Source organism: Culex quinquefasciatus, chromosome 2, assembly GCF_015732765.1.
Source record: "Culex quinquefasciatus strain JHB chromosome 2, VPISU_Cqui_1.0_pri_paternal, whole genome shotgun sequence".
NCBI classification, from domain to species: domain Eukaryota; kingdom Metazoa; phylum Arthropoda; class Insecta; order Diptera; family Culicidae; genus Culex; species Culex quinquefasciatus.
This window is the reverse complement of record NC_051862.1, coordinates 86,861,870-86,883,857: the sequence shown is the minus strand read 5'-3', so window position 1 is coordinate 86,883,857 and position 21,988 is coordinate 86,861,870. Positions and strand designations below refer to the sequence as shown.

Genomic DNA, 21,988 nt, shown 5'->3' with positions numbered 1-21,988 from the left:
CCCCTTAGATCCCATTTTATGGTGATAATTTTATCATAATCGTGTTCCTGAGACAATTTCACATTAGAAACATGCATAAGAATGTTTGTATTCATCCATTTTAGCCCTTTAAAAAATGAAAGTTAAAAAAACTTTGATTCACATTTATTGAAAATCAGGTTCGTTTCCAAGGATACTAGATGACACCAGAAAAAAGCAGCTTCTTAATTTTTTTTATCTTTCATTTTTTAAAGGGTTAAAATGGATGATAATATACATTTTTATATATGTTTCTATTGTGAAATTGTCTCAGGAACACGAATATGATTAAATTATCACCATAAAATGGGATCTAAGAGGTCCTCCGAGCAAAAATTTACTACCAAAAAATTAACTAAAAGTAAAAGTGTCTATTCAATATGTTAAACTGCCTTACCCAAAGCGGTCTCAGTCTCAGATGGTAGTCCCAGATGTCCCCTACAAGCTGCAGGTCGATTTGAGTTGATATCTGGATGGAACACTTTTTTATTTCAGTTTGAAAATTATGCTATTTTTTCACTAAAATGCCAATAACTCCCTTTAGAATTAACCAATTGGGATGCTCTACCCTGCATTTTGTTGCATTTTTGAAGCCCTTCAAGATGCATTTTGAATTTTGAAATTAAATTGAATTTTGCCAAAGTTATAGCCTTTTTAAGATTTTTTACGTTTTTGAACCTTTAAACTTTGTGTCCCGATTTGCCCCACTTCCCGTTGACCTAGAGTGCTCATATTTTGACCAGATGCTAGTTTTATATGTACAAACAACCCCTGAAAATTTCAGGCAGATTGGTGAGGTCCAAACGACGTCCCATACAAAGGGGTATGCCCTGTTCGTGGACTCGCTCTTAAAAATAATAATCTTGAGAAAAACCATAACTGTTGGAAAATATTCCAAAAACAAATTGAAATCCTATCAATGTCACCCCGGTTTACGGTACTTATAGAAATTCACAAAATTGAAACTTCTTTCATATAAAAATTGACAAAAATGCACGGAGTTTTTTCAGTTTTTATTGAATATTTTAGGATTGAATTCGAATTTTGGGGATCTGTGACGATCAAGAGGTGAGGCTTTGAGAGCTTCACAAAATGGCTTTCCCAACTCAATTTAGTCTAAAATGCACGTGCGACAAGATAGCACTACAACGACAAAATGCTATGCTAACTAGGAAAAATCCTTGGGAAAATCTAAACGAAAATTATTCTATGGGTCATTCTAAGTCAACTGAGTAAACATTTAACGATTATCACCGTTTTGAACCAAACTTGGAGGAAACGTTCATGTATCGATAGTTAACAGAAATCCCATGTTTGGTGCCGCCTCTCTATTTTTGGCACCGCCCTCTTTTATGTCGATTTTCAAAAAATCTTTCTTTTGCTCACAACTTTTCAATTATAAGACCAGAAGACTATTTTCTGGATTTTCTGGAGTTCATAAGACATAATATATCAACCCTCAAATCCCTTCCAATATTGTTTATTTGCCGTTTGTGATTTAAAACAGAGCAACTCTCTACGAAATCGGCCGATTTCGACCATTTTTATTTTTTTGTATTTTTTCATTTGGCTCAAACTTTCTGGGGGCCTTCTCTATGACCAAATAAGCTATTTTGTATCATTGGTTCACCCATACAAGTCTCCATACAATTTTGACAGCTGTCCATACAAAAATGATACGTACATATTAAAACAGCTGTAATTTTTGAATGAATTTTCTGATCAATTTGGTGTCTTGGGCAAAGTTGTAGATATTGTTGAGGACTATTGCGAAAAAATAGGTACACGGAAAAAAAAATTGCCAATGCTTTAATTAACATATTTTTCACAAAAACTCAATTTCAAAAAGTACGTATTTTTTTTATTTTCGAGATTTTTTTTAATGTTTTAGGGGACAAAAACCCGCAACTTTTGAGCCATTGAGTAACATGGTCTAAAAATCTGCCACCGAGTAATGATTTTTTTTTTAAATATTGATTTTTGGAAAAAAAAACAAAATTTTATGCAAAAACAAATTTGACGTAATTTATTTATGTAAAATTGCAATCGAAAAGTATTTTACAGATTTTTTGATAAAAGGCACTGTTTTCAATATATAGCCACCGAAAGTTTGATTTTAGCAAAATATTTGACCATTTCTAAAAGTATTCTTTTTTAAGTTCTGAAAATTTGCTATAAAATTGTCTAAGAGACATTAAAGATTCGACCTCGGCTCTTTTCGAAAAAAATATATTCAATTTTACATTAAAAAATTATGTCAAATTTGTTTTTGCATGAAATTTCGTTTTTGTCCAAAAATCACTATTTTTCCAAAAATTGCAACTGGGCGGCAAACTTTTTGACCATGTTTCTCTATAGCTCAAAAGTTGCGGGGTTTTGTCCCCTAAAACATATAAAAAAATTTCGAAAATCATAAAATACGTATTTTGGGAAATTGAGTTTTTGTAAAAAAAACGTTACTTAATCCACCATTAGGTGGTTGGTGCCTTCCTCATATGTTGAGTGTAATGCTAGGTAATATCTGAGATCCGGCCTCCTCAAAGTTCATAAATAACACTTAAGTGCTTATAACTTTTGATAGGGTTGTCAGATCAGCAATCTATTGAACTCGTTGGAAAGGTCTTTTGATTCCCTATCCAACGACAGGTCGCATGATAGATCCGGACAACGTTTTTGTCAAAATATCTGAGATCCGGCCTCCAAAAAGTTCATAAAAAACACTCAAGTGCTTATAACTTTTGATAGGGTTGTCAGATCCGCAATCTATTGAACTCGTTTGAAAGGTCTTTTGAATACCTTTCTAAAAATGTATAACATGACGAGGTTTCTTACAAAAACCACCCTTTTTATAATCTTCCGAACTTTTGTTTAATTCGTTTTTTTAGCATAACTTTTGAATTACTTAACTTAACTTTAAAAAGTTTTCGTCAAAAAGAGGGCGGTGCCAACAATGGAGGGATGGTCCAATCGGCCCCAAACTTGAAATTTCTGATAACTATCGATAGATGAACGATCCCTCCAAGTTTGGTCCAAATCGGTGAAGGTCGAGTTCGAAAGTGTACCCAGTTGACTTACCGTCATGTTAATTATAATGCCAAAGTTAACAATACATACACATCAAAAAATAAAAAAATAATAAGTAAAGCAAATGGTGTGGAAATTACATGTAATATTACACCCAGCAATATGTAGCCCATCAGTATGGGAAACCTACTTGACCAAAATGTCAAGCTCACATAGGCTTTTATCCTGACAATTCTTCCTCGGTCTGATAGCCGTGCGGGCTAAGGCGCCAGTCTTCTCTGTGACTGTTGAGTTTGAATCCTGACAGATGCATTTTTTCTGTAGAAACATTAAACTATATTGTTACTATAATATTTTTTTTTTTTCACAAAGATGATGTGCATTCTTCTGCATGAAATTTTTTAATCGGAGTTCCTGCTGTAATAGTTAGTTATTGGCTTTTCAAATTGCGATGCCAACTCAGTAACACTTTTTTCACATAGAGATATTTGAAAAGCTAGCATCGAAATTACAGGTGAAAATGTAGACCAACTTAGCTTTATACAAAATAATTTTTTTTTTTTCTAAACTTCTAGAACATTAAAAAAATTGAATAATACAAATCAGTGTGCTTCCAATTCATGTACATACCAATCAGCATAGCGCACCAGGTACGCGTGCTGTAGCAAGAAGACGCTTCCATCTTTCTCGATCTTGAGCTGCTACTCTCCAATTTCCCAGGTTACAGATCTTCCGGATATCACCATTCACTTGATCTCCCCACCGTGCACGCGGTTTCCTGCTCTTCTGCCTGTTCCGCCAGCTGGTTCAGCGCGGTCAAAAGCAGTCTGACAGGCTGGCTCTCGTCCATTCGGGCGACATGGCCGGCCCACCTGAGCCTCCCGATCTTCGCCTGGGTGGCGATGGTCGGTTCTTCAAGAAACGCGTGCAGTTCGTGGTTCATGCGTCTTCGCCACACTCCGTCAGACACCTGCACTCCACCGTAGATCGTTCGTAGCACCTTCCGTTCGAAAACTCCAAGGGCTCGTTCGTCCTCCTGCCGCATCGTCCAGGTCTCGTGGCCATAGAGGACTACCGGTCTAATCAGTGTTTTGTACATCGTCAGCTTCGTGCGGCGTTGCACTCGATCTGATATGAGAGTCTTCCGTAATCCGAAGTACGCACGATTCCCGGCAAAAATACGAGTCCGGATCTCTTTGCTGGTGTCGTTGTCGGCGGTTACCAGCGATCCCAAGTACACGAACTCGCTCACCTCCTCCAACTCATCATCATCCACAGCTAGAGGGGTGAGACATGGGGGGGCCAACGTCCTTCGAACCCCTTCCTCTCATGTACTTCGTCTTCGTCGTATTCATGCCAAGTCCTACACGCCTTGCTTGTACCTTCAGTCGGGTGTAGACATCCTTCACCGTCTCCAGGTTTCTTGCCACAATGTCGATGTCATCGGCAAAAGCAAGCAGCTGGTAGGACCTGTTCATGATCGTGCCACTCGTGTCAATGCCCGCCCTTCGAATAATGCCCTCAAGGACGATGTTAAACAGCGCACAGGATAGGCCATCACCTTGCCGCAGCCCTCGGCGTGATCCAAAGGGTTCCGCTAAATCCCCCCGAAACACGCACGTGACACATCACACCATCCAAGGTAGCCTTGATCAGTCGAGTCAGTTTAGGCGGAAACCCGTTCTCGTGCATAATCTGCCATAGCTGCTCGCGGTCGACTGTATCATAGGCCGCCTTGAAGTCGATAAAGATGTGATGTGTGGGCACGTTGTACTCACGACATTTCTCGAGGATCTGTCGGAGACAAAATATTTGGTCCGTGGTGGCGCGCGCGCCAGTGAAGCCCGCTTGGTAGGGCCCCACGAACCTCCTTGCATGTGGTGACAGCTGACGGCAGAGGATCTGGGAGAGGATTTTGTAGGCCGCGTTGATAAGCGTGATGCCGCGGTAGTTGCCGCAGTCCAGCTTATCACCCTTTTTGTAGATGGGGCACACGACACCATCCATCCACTCCTCCGGTAGCTTCTCCTCCTCCCAGATCTTGGAGATCACACAGTGAAGCGCCCTCGCCAGTTTCTCTCCTCCATATTTGAAGAGCTCACCGGGTGATCCTTGCCGGCAGCTCTGTTGTTCTTCAGCTTCCTGATCTCCCTCTTCACCGTTTCTAGATCAGGCGCCGGGAACTGTTCATCAGCTGCGGGCGCTCCAAGGTTGACTCCAACGCCGTCTCCGTCCGCTTCATCGCCGTTAAGGTGCTCGTTGAAGTACTGCTTCCACCTGTCCAACACCTCGCTTTTGTTCACGATCAAGTTCCCTCGTTGTCCCTGCATACATCGGCTCGCAGCACGAAGCCTTTGCGGGACCGGTTCACCTTCTCGTAAAACTTCCGCGACTCGTTAGCTCGGAATAGCTGCTCCATTTCTGCGCAATCCCGGTCTTCTGCTGGCGCTTTTTGAGCTTGAAGACCGCGACCTGCCGATTCCGAGCCTGCCTGTATCGTTCCACGTTCCCTCTCGTCGCCTTGTGCAGCTTCCTGTCGTAAGCTGCCTTCTTCTCGGCGGTAATCCGTTGGCACTCGTCGTCGTACCAATCGTTTCGGCTGACTCGGATCGCACTACCCAGTGTGGCTTCCGCTGCACTGCCGATGGCTGAGCGTATGCGACTCCAACCATCTTCGAGCGAGGCTGCGCCAAGTTCCTCCTCACCTGGCAGATTCGCTTCCAGCTGCTGCGCGTACCTGTGGGCCACTTCTCCGTTCTGAAGACACGCGGTGTTGAACGGAGGGCCCGCCGGCTCCGGCGTTGGTTAAACACCGTCGACAGCTTTGAGCGCATGTCAACTCCAACTAAGTAGTGGTCCGAGTCAATATTCGCACCGCGAAAGGTGCGCACGTGCGTTACGTCCGAGAAGAATCGGCCGTCGATCAGGACGTGGTCGATTTGCGTTTTCGTCCGTTGGTCAGGTGATGTCCAGGTGGCTTTGTGGATGTCCTTGCGAGGGAAGTAGGTGCTCCTGACCACCATTCCTCGGGAGGCTGCAAAGTCAATGCAGCGTTGGCCGTTGTCGTTCGTGACCGAGTGCAGGCTTTCTGGGCCTATTGTCGGCCGATACATTTCCTCCCTCCCAAACCGAGCGTTCATATCCCCAATGATGACTTTCACATCCTGCCGCGGACAGCCGTCATACACCTCCTCCAGCGTCGCGTAGAATGCTTCCTTTTCATCATCGGACTTTTCCTCGTGGGGGCAGTGCACGTTGATTATGCTGTAGTTGAAGAAACGGCCTCTTATCCTCAACTTGCACATCCGCTCGCTGATCGCCGTGAAGCCGAACACGCGATCCTGCATCTTGCCCCGCACAATAAAGCCGGTACCCAGCTTCTTGTCCTTGCCGCCGCTCAGAAAAAAACGGGAATCGGTCTGCCGACCTGGCCAGTCGAGCACCTGCTCCTCCTCCAAGCACACCTCCTGCAGTGCCACAACATCGAAGTTGCGAGGTTGCAACTCATTCGCCAATGCGAACTGGAAACCCAAAAAGTTCAGGGATCTGCAGTTCCAAGAACCGAGTCGCCAATCGGTGATCTGCTTTTAATTGGCTTCTGCCGTTTGCTCCGGATTTCCAATCTTCTTGCCATTCGCGATCCTCTTTTTCGGTAGGCAGCCTTATCAGGGCCGCGCTACCTAGCCTCGGGGCGACGAGGTCGCCTACGAGCTACCGAGACTTAGCTCCGGTTTTCTCTCGATACCGTAACGGGGGCTTTTGTCTCGAAGCCTAACGGTCTTCATATCCGGAAGAGAACGTAGCAGCAAAACATAAATACACTGCTTTGTGCTTGTGTGCTTTTGCGCTACCGAAATCACTTTCTAAATTTTCAACAATTTCAAAACTTTTACCACTTTTTTCTCAAAAAAATTGCACTCTCGACACACCGCGATCGACCTTTAATGGTGTGCGTGTCGTCACCCGTAGCGAAACACTAGCCCAGGCCACGACCGATCACTTGTTTTGCTTCCTTTGTTTCTTCCCACGATGCCGCCGCTGTGTAGCAGAATAATCTTCACTTTTTCTGCTCCGCCACCGGTCGCAGGGGAAATATAATTCACTGCACTGATTCCCGGCACCTTCCCGCGTTGATTAGTATCACTTTGGGTCGCGATAAAACCGAGTAACCGTGGTTTTGAGAAAACTTTCGCGGAGCCGTATCGAGGCACAACAAGCGCGCACTACTGCACTACTCGACGAATATTTCATGTTCGGAAAACAATATCCCCAAAATCCCTGCCCAAAGGCAGACTTCTTTCTCACTCTCGACTCTCTGTTCAATCATGCAAAAGCTTTCGTATTGACTTTTCCTCGCCAAAGTGTCATTCCTCGGAGACATTAAGTCAAACGGCTCTCTGACACCATTCGACGTGTCTGCGTTCATATTTACTCGTGATTTTCATCCGCTCACACGACGGCTGTCAACGCGCGTAACATATTTTTCCTTCTTTTCCCCCCTTTGACACAGACAGGGAAAAAAGGAATCATCTCAGTGCTCGGAGGAGGGGGGCAAAACCGAAGCAAAATGCTTGATTGCGTTGAATATTTTATTAGCAAAGCAATCAAAAATTGATACTCCTTCGAGAAATTGATGGCATCGAGTTTTTCTTTATTATCTCAACTCCTGTCTCGATGGAAAAAGAAGAGGAAGAACGCAGCAGTTTCTTCTTGTTCTTCCAAAAAAGTGATGCTCTCTAGGAAGCTGGAAAATGCAAAATCGTGAGCGGTTTATTCTTCACTTTGCCGAATATTGAGCCACTTTAGAGCTTTTCCTCGAAATGTGTAGAGAGAGAGAGTGAGAAGGTTATAAAGTAGAAGGGTGGAAACGTTGAGCCAACAGCGATTGTTATATTTGTTTCTTTTTTATAAGCAATTGTGTAGATTGAGTTACTGCGAGCGAGTTTCGGTCTACAAATGGATTTTCGCCTTCGTGAAAAGAAGTGGTGCCAGCTTATTTAATAAAATTATTAATAATAGTAAAAAAGTTTTTTTTTGTTAGATGGTCCTTTGCAAATATGGTAAAATTTTTGTTCCTCAATTCTGAACAATGTTTAATAAAATAAAAATAAATTATTCGCTCTACAGCATTGCCTTGGCGTTCTCGATTGCGAGATTTCTCCTCGAAACTAGATGTCCGATGATTTAATTGTTGATGCAATTGCAAACCTCTTTTTAAACCTTAGCTTCCATCCACCCCGGGATTCGAACTGACGACCTTTGGATTCTGCCTGCCATATTTTTGGTTTAAATGATAATTTTACACAGAAATCCAAAATATGACCACACAACAGTGTTAAAATTGAGAAAATTCTCTAAAACTTTCCCGATAAAAGTATTGTGAGCAACTCTCTACAAAATCGGCCGATTTCGACCATTTTTATTTTTTGTATCTTTTGATTTGGCTCAAACTATGTGGAGGCCTTCTCTATGACCACGTTATCTATTTTGTGACATTGGTTCACCCATACAAGTCTCCATACAATTTTGGCAGCTGTCCATACAAAAATAATACGTACATATTCAAACAGCTGTAACTTTTGAGTAAATTTTTTGATCAGTTTGGTGTCTTCGGCAAAGATCTAGGTATTGTTGAGGACTATGGAGAAGGAAATAGGTACAAGGAAAAAAAAATTACTTTTTTTCACAAAAACTCAATTTTCCAAAATATGTATTTTTTTTATTTTCGAGATTTTTTGATATGTTTTAGGGGACAAAAATCCACAACTTTTGAGACATAGAGAAACATGCACAAAAATCTGCCGCCGAGTTATTAATTTTTGAAAAAATAATGGTTTTTTGAAAAAAATCTAAATTTAATGCAAAAAAAATTAAGAAATTTTTTAAAGTAAAATTGAATTTCCAACCGAAAAGTACTTACAGACTTTTTGATAACAGGCTCTGTTTTCAAGATATAGCCACCGAAGGGCCAAACATTGAATATTACGCCTATTAAAAATGTTAGTCTTGATTTAAAAATTTACATAATATTTTGTTCGAAATGATCGGAAAATTTCACGAATGTTTCATATTTTAACACTTAAAATCGGACAATTAGTTACTGAGAATCGACATTAGAAAATGGTGGGTTGTTTTGGTGAAATTTAGAAAACTTCAATTTTCGTGTTTCTTTCCCTTAAAGTGGCTGTATCTCAGCAACCGGAGGTCCAATCTTCAATGCTCTTAGACAATTTTATAGCAAATTTCTTGAACTATTCATTAAAAATTTTATTGAAATAGTCAGTCATGGTCACTATTTTTAAAAATAGAAAAACTGCAAATATTTCGCTAAAATCAAACTTTCGGTGGCTATAAGCATAAGCATAAGCATAGGTGCCCACCCGCAGTTGCTACTCCGTTATTGACCAGGACCTCCAGAAGTTACATCCACGAGCCGTGGAAGATGAGTGGGTGCTATCTTTCCTCAATTCGCAACTTCTCAAAGGCCCCTATCATGCTGATCAATACCGGCGCCGGCCACGACCAGTATCACATGAGTTTTGAGGGGGTTAGTAGATGGGTATGAGGTCAGGATTCACGAGTGGCAGTAATGTGACCATGAGCATTTTGTTTATCGGTTGAAAATTTTAAATTTTAGGCAGCCGACTGCGGAAAGATAAATAATTGATTATTTAAAAGTTTTTTAATCGAACGCGTGCCAACCGAGCAGTAGTGCTATGGGCTGGACTTGTCAGTATATTTTTACTGTTTGTACAATTTAGATAACGCGAGCAAATTTCAAAAATAGTAAATAAAAGACGCTTTACTCTTCATAAAATCGATAGTTTGATGAATTAATACTAAAACTGCCAGTTGGTATAAAATATTACGATCAACGAATTTAAACGAAAAGAAAACAGGACACCACGTAACCGCCCTAGTAACATTTTAGGTTTTAAGTAGGCCATATTGTCAGAACTATGATAAAACCTGTAAGTTTAAAAATGTTACTAGGGCGATTGTAATGAAACTAAAACAATAACTTAAACGAACTAGACCGGCGGTGTGCCTTCCAATCAACAATTCATTATTGATAGATGATATGAAACATAATCGTTGCCTTCCGATCTTCGACGCTTTGGGAAGGACTTATATACTTAATCCCGTAATTTTTTACATCTTACCGTCGGCGTGCCATCCGAGCAACGATGCTATGGGAAGGGCTTTCAAAACGAAATGAAATTTTAAGAAACGTATTATTCATTATCATGTAAACCTCAAATAGTGCTGATACACTCAACTGTTTCAATCGATTTCATGAAATTCTTCGCGCACGATTTCTTTGCAACAAATTTCACCACGAATTTGTCCAGTCCGGACCTCGAACAACCGGCTCAACTACAGAAATTCAACATATACACGACATCGCGAAGCCTTCTATCAATAAATTCAAGAAACTTCCACTACTTTCTTGCGGATTGTGACTTGCCCACCGATCTCCCCCACGAACACCACACTACTAATGGCCCAACTTCCGAGGCCACGACGCGACACTTTTTTCAATGAATTCCAGAATCTTCTAGCACTTTCTTGCGGATTCTCGCGGATTATCAAAAAGTCTGTAAAGTACCTTTCGGTTGGTTGATGGATCCGGAAATTGTTTACAAACAAATAAGGGAGATCTAGCTTTAAAAAAGTGCATAAATATCACTTAAGTGGCCATGACTTGAGACAGGGTTGCCAATACTTTATTGTTTTGGACTCGTTCGAGCATGAGCATGAGCATGAGAGATCACCCATGGTTGCCCCTCCGTTACTGAACAGAACCGTAATATCCTTTCAGCACTACTGATTATATGCTTCGACGATCTAGTGGTGTTTCCCTTATCAACAGCATGTATGAATGCGCTGAAAAGATAAAACACCATGATTGCTAAAGCCAGATCAGTTGCGAATAGGTAACAGTCATTGGCCACCAACGGCGCCCGCCATGTCAGTTTGTAGATCTCGATTTTAAGGGACGGGAATGTTAGTTAGCGCAGGTTGCTACTAAGGCAGCTGATTTACTCTGTGCTTACACCCCACAAGCGCCAGGAACCTGAAAATTTGTTAGTAGGATAGGGTGTTTGGTCAGGATTCATCATAGAAGATGATGATGCGACCCAAAATCATAGTGTTTTTTGAAAGGTATTATGTTTTATTCTCAAGGTAAGCAATCGGATGCTGCGGATGAGACATTTCCCGTTTATCGGCTGTTAACTTATAATTGAAATGGTTTTATCTTAGACAGCCGGCTGTGGAAAGATAGAACCAAAATTATTTGTAATTAAATGATGAAGGATTTAACAGTCTGACTTTTTAATTGAGATGTTTTTACGAGTTTTACATGATTAATGTTTAGTGGGGTACTGATTAACGAAGCGAACGACGAGTTACGATGTTTATCGAGCTGAAATGGTATGATAAGGTTTTGTTGTTATTGCACACCGACGACGAACGCGAAAAAAACACGACCCGACGGAAAGGCATCGCAAATCAAACTCTTTATTGTTTTGGACTCGTTTGAAAGGTTTTTCGATTACCTAACCAACAATGGATCGGATGATAGATCCGGACATAGTTTAGTTACTTTTAAGTGAGACCCGGCCTTTAAAAGTACATAAATATCACTTACGTGGTCATAACATGAGACAGGATTGCCAGATCTTCAATGTTCTGGACTTATTGGAAGGGTCTTTCACTTACCAACGATGTGTAATTTGATGGTATTTGAATCAATTTGTGGCCATTCAGAAATATGCGAAAACACATTTTTTGCATAACTTTTGAACTACTAACCGAAACATCAATCTGTATAAAACTCGATCTATGGGACCCTAAACCATGTCGAATGCAGGTTCGGTTCAAATCGGTTCAGCCAGTGCCGAGAAACATGAGCTAGTTTGTTGGTCACATACATACACATACACACAGACATTTGTTCACTTTTCGATTCTGAGTCGATATGTACACATGAAGGTGGATCTACAAACTTCTTTTGAAAAGCTCATTTTTTCGAGCAAGATTATAGCCTTATCTCAGTGAGGAAGGCAAAAAATACTACACTGAATGAATGTTTGGTCATATAAGTTTTGGTCATATAAAACAAACAGTCATCAGAAAATCCATTCTCAGCTGCGAAAATTGTAGAGCGAAAATTGTGTGAACGAATTTATGATGCAAAATGTCTGCTTTAGATAGAGAAGGTACTCACAATGTTACAGGTAAAAAAACTTTTTCAAAATCACTGCGAATTGCTTAGTAGCAAAAGTGTAGTCGCAAAGCAAAGTTTTGAAAGCTTTTTTAAACAAATTTTATCATCATATATATTTGCATGAGAAATAAACACTAAAATATAAAATTCAGTTGAAAATTTTAAAAAATATAACAATAGCAATAAAAGCCACTTACAAACCCCTTTTCTTTCCACTTCCAGGTCCTGCTGTACCCGGAGGAGGGCTGGGCCCGCAGTGCCGCATCCAGCTACTGGACCATCTCGCCGTGCCGGTGGCGACGGAACCGATGCATCGTCGAGGAGGTGGCCGGTTCTAGAAAGTGAGTTTTATTTTTTTACCACAGGGGCAATCAAACTCGAGCGCGAATTTCGACAAGTCTTCGGCAGGCCTCATTCTCACGTAGGCCCAATCCACAAACGTAATTTCCCCCCGCGCAGAAGATCACAGCCCGGGAAGGAAGTTGGCTGGACGTGACTTTGGCACTCTTTTTGGAGGCGTCTTTCTGCAGCGCTTCTGCGAAAACGACTGATTTTGGCCTAATTTTAGCAGCGTTTGGTTCGAGGTTAGGTTGACTCACCTTAACATTTTCGTTTAGAATCTTCTCGTGAATGGAAGAGCTGATTTTGGTGTTCCGTTTGACGCCTTGTCACAGTTACGTGACTGTTTGAACTTTCTCCCAAACTCCCTGCTGGAAGTTCTGCTTGGAACCTGCCTCATAAAACCGGAAATAAAAATGATTGTTCTTCCGGATGTTGGGTAACCAAGAAGGTGACTTCATGGCATTTATTTTCAGAGACAGCAATGATGGTCCTCAGCAGTTGTCTTAGAATCACTCTCTAGCATTTAGATTATTTAATTTTAATGTTCATAGTGAAATCTCTTTTATTTATTTGTTGTAACGTTTTTTAAACAATTCAAATCAGATTGGCATTCTCCCTTCTTTGGTCCAACTTTAGCATACATTTTCAAAAATAATGAACAATTTCTTCTCGAGAACTGCCCATCAAATATCTGCATAAACACGCCCCACTAGAGCCACCTGGTACTACATAACTTTGCAATCAGTGCGAAATTTATTCAATCTCAAGATTCAATTTACGACTTTCCTAACGTTGTTGGTGCGTTGGTGCGGTGAAAAGTGAGGGGAAATTTAAGGAAATGAGGTGGTGGCCAGGTTTGGAGCAGGAAAATCCATTTCCATAAAACGATTCGCTCGAAATTACATAACATCAATTTGTATCCTCCGTCGATATTTATTTCCAATCCAAGCCCGGATGCTACTCGGGTTTGGGTTCAAATTTGCAAGCAGCAAAAAAAACGAAAGTCTCCCAAGAAAACTTGTTAAATCCTCAATCATTCCTGCGGGGGTTTCCGAACGAAAGATGAACGGTTTTCCCTTTCTCCTTGAGGGGCACCCACAGGCCACACGAATATATTATCCTAGGAAAATTAATATTCGCAGCAGAAACTCGGAAATCTCGGCGCTATTGGCCGGGGTCTTGCCAAATTGTTCGATATTCACTTTGTGGGGCAGATGCAGCATTGGTAGTAGCAAGCAGACAGCCAGATGACAAATCACTAGAATTTGCATACTTTTCACTAGAATCGTTCGAGGGTCGAGCAGCTGGAGGTTCAGTGGTCAGCATAGTTAGCATAGTCATAGGACACGAAGGGCAAAATATTTCCGAAATATCTTCCAAAATTTCGATATTTTTTATTTTGTTTTATTTTGATAGAGTGGGCTTCATAATGATAATCTTTTCTCGGTAAATACCCATATTTGCCAAAGTTTACATGAAAATCAAATGTGCGACCTCCAAAAGGCTTGTTTTTCATATTTTAAAACTTGTTTAAAAAATCGAAAGACTATGCGCACGGTGTATTTTTTGAGAACATTAAGTGAAAAATTATGATATTTGGAACCATGGAATAAAGGTTTGTTTTGGGACATTTTGCGGGGTCCGACAAAATATGTCTTGGTTGTCTAAAACTATTTTTTAAAGATTTTTTTTTTTTGGGTCCATGTTTATATCCATCAAATTTCTTATGAGTATGCCTAAAGAAACTCTAAATAACATTTTTGACAAAAATTTGACCTCTGATAAAAAGTTTCCAAGCCCCGAAACCCAGCTTGAAACCTCAATACAAATGAAAAAAAAAATCATTTCTTTGTACAATTTGTCATCAATATACTGGATAAAAATTCGAGCATAAAACAATGCTAAACTTAATTAAAAAGCTATGTATTACCTAAAAGGCTCCAAAACTATTATTTTAATCCTCTGCTATATGACACTAGAACATTTCAAATAATTTTCGAATCAATCACATTGTAGAGAATTGTTTTCTGAAGAATTTTTAAAAAAAATGAGATGAATCGTATATTAACAAGTGACTTTCTCCAAAATGTCTGGTTTTCATTTCCATTTGAACGATGAACACTGCCTACTACAAATAAATAAAAACCAAAACCAAAACCAAAAACAAAACCAAAACCAAAACCAAAATCAATTTCTTTCTCAAATTCTTAATCCATTCCAATGGTTGGTGACTTCCTTACATTAACAAAGTTAAAAAAATAAGTTTATGAAAAAATATATACCTGATACAGACTTTTCCAGAAAACAAACAAACTCTCATTTGAAGCAATGTGGCAACCGGGCGTTTCGCATCTGGCGCAACTCTCGCACGTAAACAAAAAGACCCGGGCATTTGAGGTTATGCAAAAAATCACCCTTTTTTGTAGATACAAACATCTTTTTCTTAGCTTAACTTTTTAAATACTTTACTAAACAGAATAAATTTTAATAGGGTCTAATGGGACCCCAAAACGAATCGAATTGGGCTGACCCGGCCAGTTCTGAGAAAATCATGTGAAAAAATAAACCATGTTTACACACATCCCCACAGACATTTGCTCAGAATTTGATTCTGAGTCGATTTGTATACGTGAAGGCAAGGGTCCTGATTGCTCAAAATCAACCACTCCATTCGCGAGCACAAATAGCAGGCGACGCGATACTGCTCTGATGAATTCCTACCGTTTGTCACTTTCACACCATTCGCTCCCGAACACTCTCTCTTCTACTCTCCTTCTCTCTCTGATCGGCTCAGTCTCCGAACGGCTCAGGCAGGCCGAACGTCAACGATCACTCTGAACTGAAAACATTTTTTCTCTGATGCGCTGCGTTATACTCATTGATTTGGGTTGCCTAAAATCAATGTTATCAATTAAATTGTGCATTTGTTTTGATTTCATAACATTATTGACACCATTCAAAGACACTTCCACAAAGAAAAAATCGAATTGATGGCAAGCTGAGGGCGTGAAGACAAAAAGACTGCCACGCTGGCATTTTGTGAGAATGGCTCTTCGCTGAGCATGTTAGTGTGTGAGTGTCGTCGAGCGGCGGAGTAGGAAAATATTTTCACGATGTATTTGTTCGCTGAGTGAACAGTTCGGGCCACTCGCTGGATGGTTGCGAGTCTCATTCGCTCATGAATGCTAGCGGGTTGGAATAGGTGCCGAATGGATAGGCGATGAGTGAGTGGTTTCTGCTCATTGAACCGAAAATCAGGACCCTTGCGTGAAGGTATATCTAGAAGGTATATTTGGGAAGTTCAATTTTCGAGTGATTTTATAGCCTTGCCTCAGTGAGGTGAGGAAGGCAAAACGTGGTTGTAGCGTGATCGTCCAGTTTTCACAGCGGCGAGTTAGCCGTGCGGGTTGGGACGCGGACTTAGTAGGACTTAGTAAGCTAGAGATGTAAATTTACACATTATTAGAGGTAAAATTATACCTTTTTTCTAACATAAAAGATGTACCCCTTTTTAGATGTAATGTTACCACACTCTGAATAGTTTAAGATTTGAAGTTGATGGGCGTAATATTGAATGTTTGGCCCGATTGAAATGTTAGTCTTGATTTTAAATTTTTGAAAATATTTTTTTCGAAAAGATCGGAAAATTTTACGAATGTTTCATGTTTTAACATTGTAAATCGGACCTATAGTTGCTGAGATATCGACATTAGAAAATGGTGGGTTGTTTGGGTGAGACTTAGAAAACATCAATTTTTCTGTTTTTTAACCTTTGCATGGCTATATCTCAGCAACTAAGGGTCGTATCAACAAAGTCCGAAAAAGCAAAATATTTTCTCAGCTTTTCAAAAATATTTTTTTCAATAGTGGGCAAACATGGGCACTCTTTTTAAAAAAATGAAAAACTGCGACTATTTTCAAAAAAGTTACCTAAAAATGGTTATAACTTGGAAACGGTGCTTTTTATGAAAAAATTATTAAAGTACTTTTTGATTGCAAATTCGATTTTACATCGAAAAATGAAGTTGAAAAATTTTTGCGACCAATTTTTCGATTTTTTGAAAAAATCTGTATTGATTCAAAAAGTCATAACTCGGTCAAAGATTTTTTGCCCATTCTGGAAATTTCTGAAAAGTTGGCATTTTATGTCCTCTAAAACATATCAAAAAATAAAAAAATTAAAAATAGTGTTTTTTTGCAAATCAAGTAACAAAAAGTTAAATTAAAAATCACCAAATTTTTTTTACCGTGTATCATTTTTTTTCAGTGTAGTCCCTATCCATACCTACAACTTAGCCAAAGACACCAAATCGATCAAAAAATTCCTTCAAAAGATACAGATTTTTGAATTTTCGCATATCATTTTTTTATGGACAGCTGCCAAATTTGTATGGAAAATTATATGGACAAACTAATGATGCAAAATGGCTTCTTTGGGCATACCGAAGGCACCAAAAAAGTTTCAGCCGGATTAAAAAATATGAAAATTAAAATTGAAGAAAAAAGACCGATTTCGTAGAGAATTGCTCTTCTAAGTTATCGGATTTTCTTGTAATAATGTTTGATAACAGAATGAATGATTTTTTTGATTCTCTGTTGCTATTTTGTGTTATTATAACAGCTAATTTGGGTGTTTTAATAACAAGTTCTGACCTCCTGACATTAACAGAACATTTCGAACTTTTCAAAATGATAAGCTTTAGTGACTATTTTACCCCCTCTGCCCCACCAGCTGTTCTTCCCAGTTCCTGCTCTGATTGATGTACCCTTTTTGAGTTGGCCGCACCGTTCGCTCCCAGTCTAAATATAGAGACAGTCCGTCCGACAGTATCTCCCTTCTGCGGTTCTTCGAATCCCGTCGTTTGTTGTTGAGGTCAGCAGCAGCAGCAGCAGCAGGCCGACCCTTACTCGTTGAGGCCAAAACCAGAGTCCACCCCCGGATTGATGTCCGGTCCTGTCACAATCGTGCTGAATGGCTGGACTGACCCAGTTCTCTTCTCTTTTTCTCCCCGTCGGACACTTGTGATGGTTTAGTTAATGAAATAAAAGGCCGATCAAGACAAGTGCAATTTGTCGCCGGTGGTTTTGTCGGAACGAGCCCTTTGATTTGGGTCGTCACCCACAAAGTGGGTTAGTGTGATTTGTTGTGGGAGAAGAGGGAATTCAATGAGTTTGTGGAAAATTTCAAATAATTTGTTGAATTTTATTGACTTATTTTGAAACATAATTTTGCGGAACTTTACCAAAACTTTAAGTAAAATATTCCAAATCACAAATTAGAAAATGCTAAATCTTAAATCTCCTATTACATAAAACCATTTCTACCACAGGAATTATATCAGGGTGACGCCACAGCAATCAAAGCGTACATCAATTAAATTCGCATCCCGCGTTTACAAAATAGTGAAATATGACGCGGTCGACAGCAAGTCCTGGAACAACACTAATTTGTCCCCGGTGGACAAAACTCCTCCTGAAGGGAACTCTGACGCTAAATGAGGTTGACGATGTGGCCTTGGCTAAAGCCAAATTTAAACTGGAAAATCCAGCAGGTTCCTGAGAAGAGGGGTAGGAGAGGAAAGGGTAATGAAAGGATCCTGTTGGTAATTAATTTGGGACGATAATTAAAACTTTTCTCTGATCCTTTCGGCACCAGCCGAGAGTGTCCCTCTCCCCACGCTAGGAGGATCTGTTTTGCTTTTTCGCTGGTGATATCCGAAAGCCAAACCAAGTTTGTTCTCCGCTGCTGGTTGGGATTGTTATTTTTCACTTTGTTGTCGGTTCCGACCCCGGGTCGACTTTTTAAAACCAGGAGGATAAGCTTGGTTTGATCCTGAAATGGATTAAAAAGCAACAAAATTATTCGATTTTTCTTTTTTTGTTTTCACATCATTTTTTTTATTGAAGGAACAAAATATGTAAAAAAAACCCTACAAAAAAGTAGCAAAAAATGTTTAAAAGGTGATTTAATCCTTCAACATTCCAGCTTCAAACGGCAGAAACAAGTATCATGACTAGAAACAAGAGCGTTTTTTGTGAACTATTTCCGCTTGGCACGCAATCCGCATCTTTTGACTGCAGCGTTTAGTTCCCATTTCAGCCAGCTTTTTTTTCGCTTCCTTCAACCATCCCTGAGGGAAAAGTGCATCAGCCAAACTGTTAAACTATCCTTCTCTGTTTTCACCTGGCCAATGATAAAGGTATTCTTTCTTGTCTGCAGGATGTTTTTTTTTTCTTGCAGTATTGAAAGCAATTAGGGTGATTATGTTTCATTACTATTCTGTATTTAAAATATTTTTTTGTTTGATAAAGTATGTTATGTCTATAATAACTGGGGTAAATTTTCGTCAATTTGGCAGGTGCAGGATTCGGTCCTATTCGGTCCATCTTGCAGTTTCTCACTATTCAAACACATTATATTGCAAAAATTTTAATGGTAAGTTGTTTTCTAACTTCATACTGAGCTGTTTATAACTCTTTATCCTTTGAAAATACCTTTGATAAGCTGTAACTGAACGGCAACGTGTTTTTTTTTTTACAAACGGCAACGTGTTGCCAACAAGCCAATATTATATGCCCGATGGAAATAAATGCTGTTCTTTCATCAAGATGATTAACATGAGTAAAGTTCAAAAATCAACCTCAAATTTTGTGACTAAAATTCTAGACTTCAGTCTGTTGACTTCAAACTGTTGATTCATAAACAAATTTTCTAATCTAATCTAAAGATCGGTAGTGCGGATGTGTAAGACAAAACATCAAGTAAATTTTAGCAACTTCAAAATTTTAAAAACAACGAAAAACAACGAAAAATTTTTGAAACAATCAAATCAGTTAACCTTGCATAACATTTCTATAGAACCTAATACAAAAAGTGGGACTCTAACTGTTTTCTATTCAGAGATATGACAATTTTCATATTAAAACGGTTCTTAATCCACCATTAGGGCGGTGGTGCCTTCCTCACATCAACAAAGTAATAATGAAAATAAGTTTATGAAAAAAAATATATACCTGATACAGACTTTTCCAGAAAACATGCAGACTCTCATTTGAAGCAATATGGCAACCGGGCGTTTCGCATCTTGCGCGACTCTCGCACGTAAACAAAAAGATCTTTTGAGGTTATGCAAAAAATCACCCTTTTTGTATCTACAAAAAAATTCTTGGCATAACTTTTTAAATACTTTACTAAACAAAATAAAATTGAATAGGGTCTTAGGGGACCCCAAAACGAACAGAACAAGGCGGATCCGGCCAAAATCGGTTCAGTCAGTTCTGAGATAATCGTGTGGAAAAAAAATCATGTCTACACACATCCCCACAGACATTTGTTCAGAATTTGATTCTGAGTCGATAGGTATACGTGAAGGTATATCTAGGAGGTGTATTTAAGAAGTTCATTTTTCGAGTGATTTTATAGCCTTGCCTCAGTGAGGTGAGGAAGGCAAAAAGTCTGAGCAAAAGCTGTTTGCGTGTAGTGGACCCTTTATGTCGCTTAGAAAATTTATAGCTAATTTTCTAAGCATTACAATTAATTAATTAAGCATTGCTGGCTGGGAATATCTCAAAAATATTTCCAAAGTAAACCCTTTGATTATGACATGAAATTTCATGAATGCTCAAAAAATAATGTTTATTTGTTAACCGACCCCTCAATGCTACAGCTGGGACCGTGGTGTAGGGGTAAGCGTGATTGCCTCTCACCCAGTCGGCCTGGTTTCGATCCCAGACGGTCCCGGTGGCATTTTTCGAGACGAGATTTGTCTGATCACGCCTTCCGTCGGACGGGGAAGTAAATGTTGGCCCCGGTCTAACCTAGAGGGTTAGGTCGTTAGCTTAATCCAGGTGTAGGAGTCGTCTTCCTGGGTCCTGCCTCGGTGGAGTCGCTGGTAGGCAGTTGGACTCACAATTCAAAGGTCGTCAGTTCGAACCCCGGGGTGGATGGAAGCTAAGGTGTAAAAAGAGGTTTGCAATTGCCTCAACAATCAAGCCTTTGGACACCTAGTTTCGAGTAGGAATCTCGCAATCGAGAACGCCAAGGCAATGCTGTAGAGCGAATAATTAATTTTTTCTTGACCCCCCAATCATTTTCTTTGTTATTATTTTTTGAAAAACTCAAAATTAAAATCACATGAAGTTTTTTAGCAATTTAAAAAGAATCGTGCACGGATTCTTTTCCTTCATGAAATATTAAGCTATAAATTGAAAATGGCACTCTTTGTAAAAAAACGATGTTGATTCGATTGCAAATTTAATTCTGCATCTAATTTTTTTCTCAAAACTACATTTCAAAATTCAAGCCTATTTTTTCAAGGGAAAAAATCACATAATGCTAAATACATTGTTACAGTTATGTTACTCTCAAAAAAATTCAAAATAATGATGAAAATAGTGGTTTTTCTAAAGTGTTGTCTCAGTTTTTTTATTTATGTGGGATCCTCAAATTTAAAACTTTTCAAAAGCTTGGAAATGCTCTATTTGATTAAAAATACGAATAAATATCATCCTAAATATTAAACAAACGATTGAATATTTTTTCAATATAAATTTCATTTTTGGAAATTTTATTCTTTAGCCTCCTGATTTTTTGTAGGAAATTTTGAAAGGGGCGAAGGTCAAAATCTTTAAATAAGATTTGAAATGGCTTTATGGCTTTATACATTATAACAGCTATGATCATTTAAAAGAAATGTAGCCAGAATGCCTAGAATTTTGGTTCGGGGGGGGGGGTCTTGAAGAAGAAAATTTCTTCTTCTTTTCTTCTTCTTCCCTCTCTCCCATATGCCTTCCAAAAATTTCTGAGGAGACCTCCCTGGCTACTGGCTTGTCATTTATCAATTCGTTAAATAATTTTTTTTTATGAGACTATTTTAAATCAATAAAATTATTTTAACACTCCCAAAACTGATCGATGTCAAGATGATTGTAAAGAATATCTATTCTTTTTATTATAAAATTCATTTCAAATAGTATAACTCTGGTATAACAATCGATTTTACAATTTGATAATAATAATCGTTTTTTGAGCATTTTTATTTTAGTGATAAGATATCGACGTCGTCGTGCTATCTTGTCGCACCCGCCATTTTGACGTTCCGAGAAAAACGCGTTTTAATGTTTGACCTTGAATATTCAAAAACGAGAGCACGAAATGTAAACAATAACAAACACGTTTTGTTTGGCTGACCATTCTGTACATTGTCCCAAAGTTTGGTTGAAGTTGGTTGCTGGTGTCCCGAGTTATAATTACAAATGTTTACGGCAGTCTAGCTTGTACGTGCGACAAACGCATCCTGACTTTCCTGGCCTGAAATCCCTTTGGCTTTTTGTCGCACTTACATCAATTTTCATGGAGTGACAAGATAGCAC

General features: G+C 39.3%; 1 protein-coding gene across 6 annotated transcripts in view; it reads left to right on the top strand.

Moving 5' to 3' along the window:
- Positions 1–21,988, top strand: part of LOC6046545 — a 182,948-nt gene that overhangs the window by 51,877 nt on the left and 109,083 nt on the right. For all 6 annotated transcript variants that reach the window (XM_038251251.1, XM_038251253.1, XM_038251250.1 and 3 more), the window contains one exon: positions 12,497–12,615. In XM_038251251.1, the coding sequence (XP_038107179.1) occupies positions 12,497–12,615 (119 nt within the window). The remainder of the gene's footprint in view (positions 1–12,496; positions 12,616–21,988) is intronic.